The sequence below is a fragment of the Triticum urartu genome, chromosome 3A (genome assembly GCF_056163025.1).
Source record: "Triticum urartu cultivar PI428250 chromosome 3A, HENAU_Tu73, whole genome shotgun sequence".
In the NCBI taxonomy this organism is placed as follows: domain Eukaryota; kingdom Viridiplantae; phylum Streptophyta; class Magnoliopsida; order Poales; family Poaceae; genus Triticum; species Triticum urartu.
Genome location: NC_141875.1, coordinates 620,714,388 through 620,716,566, shown reverse-complemented (window position 1 = coordinate 620,716,566; position 2,179 = coordinate 620,714,388). Strand labels below are relative to the sequence as shown.

At 53.8% G+C, this 2,179-nt stretch overlaps 1 protein-coding gene across 1 annotated transcript; it reads right to left on the bottom strand.

The window, feature by feature from the left end:
• Positions 1-572: 572 nt before the first annotated feature.
• Positions 573-1,709, bottom strand: LOC125527186 (heat stress transcription factor C-1a-like). The gene is made up of 2 exons (XM_087516975.1): positions 1,447-1,709; positions 573-1,353 (listed from the first exon to the last, which is right to left on the bottom strand). Exons 1-2 carry the CDS (start codon positions 1,681-1,683, stop codon positions 655-657), a joined length of 936 nt encoding a protein of 311 aa, XP_087373101.1. The 5' UTR covers positions 1,684-1,709; the 3' UTR covers positions 573-654.
• Between the last annotated feature and the right edge of the window lie 470 nt (positions 1,710-2,179).

Here is a 2,179-nt window from a genome sequence, read left to right as displayed (position 1 = left end):
ATTCTCATTGTTACTCACAATCATGTTGGCAGGCTTGGAGTCCTCCCCTGACTTCTTGTAGTTGTTTGGGCACTTGTTGGCCCAATGTTCCTTTGAACCACAAGTGAAGCAGGCATCTCCTTTCTTGATCTTTTTGAAGGTCTTCTTACCCTTTTCTTTTAAAATCGGTATTCTGTTGGACATTATTCTTTCCCTTGGCTTGTGGGAATCGAACTTCCTCTGATGTACCATATTGGTGACAGAAGTACCTTCAACCCCTTTTCCGTGCGAGTCCTTTTCTCTCGAGTTCTGCTCAACACTCAGATGGCCGATTACATCCTCTAATGAGAATTCATGTCTCTGATGTTTCGGAGTGGTAGAAAAATTTCTCCAAAAATTAGGGAGCTTAGCGATTATGTATCCCGCGACAAATTTGCCCGGTAAATCGTATTTAAGAAGCTCAAGCTCCGTCACGATGTATTGTATCTCATGAGCCAATACAGAAGTACTCTCCACCATGATCTGACCAGACTGTTCTGTACACATTCGACGATCTGACATACATCTCGCTCCCAGCATCGATGGTGCCAAACTTAAAGAAAATGCGTGCAAATGATTGCTAAATTACTAAGCAGAAGAAGGTACTATTGCATGTGCATGCACTACGCGCCATGTTTAGAAGAAACACTGACCAAGTAGGCAGAACGGGAAGGGGGTCCCCACCGCGGTCCCACTGTCAGTTAGTCCCATGCCGCTGCCGCCGGCCTCGAACTCCGGCACCTGCTGCACCCCGGAGCTCGCGGAGGGCTGCTCGAAGGTTGTGAGTTTCAGTGGCGACATCGGCTCTGCCCACTGCCAGACTCTAGCTCCGCTCATGGCCGTGTCGCCGAGAGCCAAGAGCGGTGAAGGCGCCGAGTGAAGCGGGGGTGCAATGGGAAAGGAAGCAAAATCACGGGAAGGCAACTGCATGCGCTGGAGCTTCTTCTCGGCCGCCTGTTGGAGAAGGTGGAGGGAGGTGGCCCTGGGATCCTCGTCGAGCCGGGCAATTAAGGGCATGAGCCGGTCACTCCGCCGCTCCGTCGCCTGTAGTCGCCGGGCCATCTGCGCCAGCTGCTCCCCGATAACCGTCTGCTCATGCCGCAGTCTCCGAACCTCCTCGAGCAGCGCCTCCCTCCCCTCGTCGTCCTCTTCCTCCTCCACTTCCTCTCGTATATTGGCCATCACGTGCTGCTCGCCGCCGCCGACTAGAGACGAGCAAGAGGTCTCGCCACGCTTCTTCTTGTGGCGCACGATGCGCGACAGAAGGTACATCTGGCCGCGCAGGAACGATTCGTGCGCGAACTCCCATCGGTCCGGGTGCACCTTCCGGAAGCCCTGCACAACAACCTCACCGTACCAAATTAAGCTGCTAGCAGATATTTCTTTCAAGCAAGTGTATGTACAGTGCACGTGAGAAAGGATACTCACGTATGAGTTGAGCTGGCGGATGAAGCTGGAGAAGTTGCCGTGCTTGAAGAAGCATGGGAGGAGGAGCTGCGAGAAGCCGGCGACGTCGGTGACGAGGAAGCTGTTGTTGTCCCTCCCCCACCTGACGAGCGCGTCCGTCCTAGGGTCGCTCACCATCTGGTACGTCTTGGCCACGAACGGCGCCGTCTGGAGCTCGCCGATCAGCCCCAGCGCGAGCTCCTTGTGGAGGCCGTCCATCCTAGCTAGCTATATCCTATGTACCAGCTGCCTAGCTACTTCTCTCCACCAGGACCGCCCGGCGGATCTCAGACACTGGGAGTTCCCTCTACTATATCTCACTCCCGGACGTCAAAATCCCTCAAAAGGCAGGCAGACAGGTGGATTGCTCGCAGAGAGGGGCCGGGCGCTGGCCAATTTTATGCTTGACAGGAGGCGCTAAACGCCTAAACTAATACTGTAACCCTGTGATGAGCTTACAGTATAATTGACGTCTGCGGGCTTGGAAAACTGGACAAGATCCTTCACACACTACTAGTAGCGTGTCGATCGATCCCCAGCCTTCTTGCTAGGCGTCGCCATCGCGTTCTGGTGATATATCATTGAAACCGTGCCACCTTTTCGACCAGAGCGTGCTCCAACAGTACAGAAAATGATAACCTAAGCATCAAAACCCAACTAACCCAACTGCTTCGACCATCTCGACGTACGTGTGGTCTCTCTCAAGCTTGTTCCT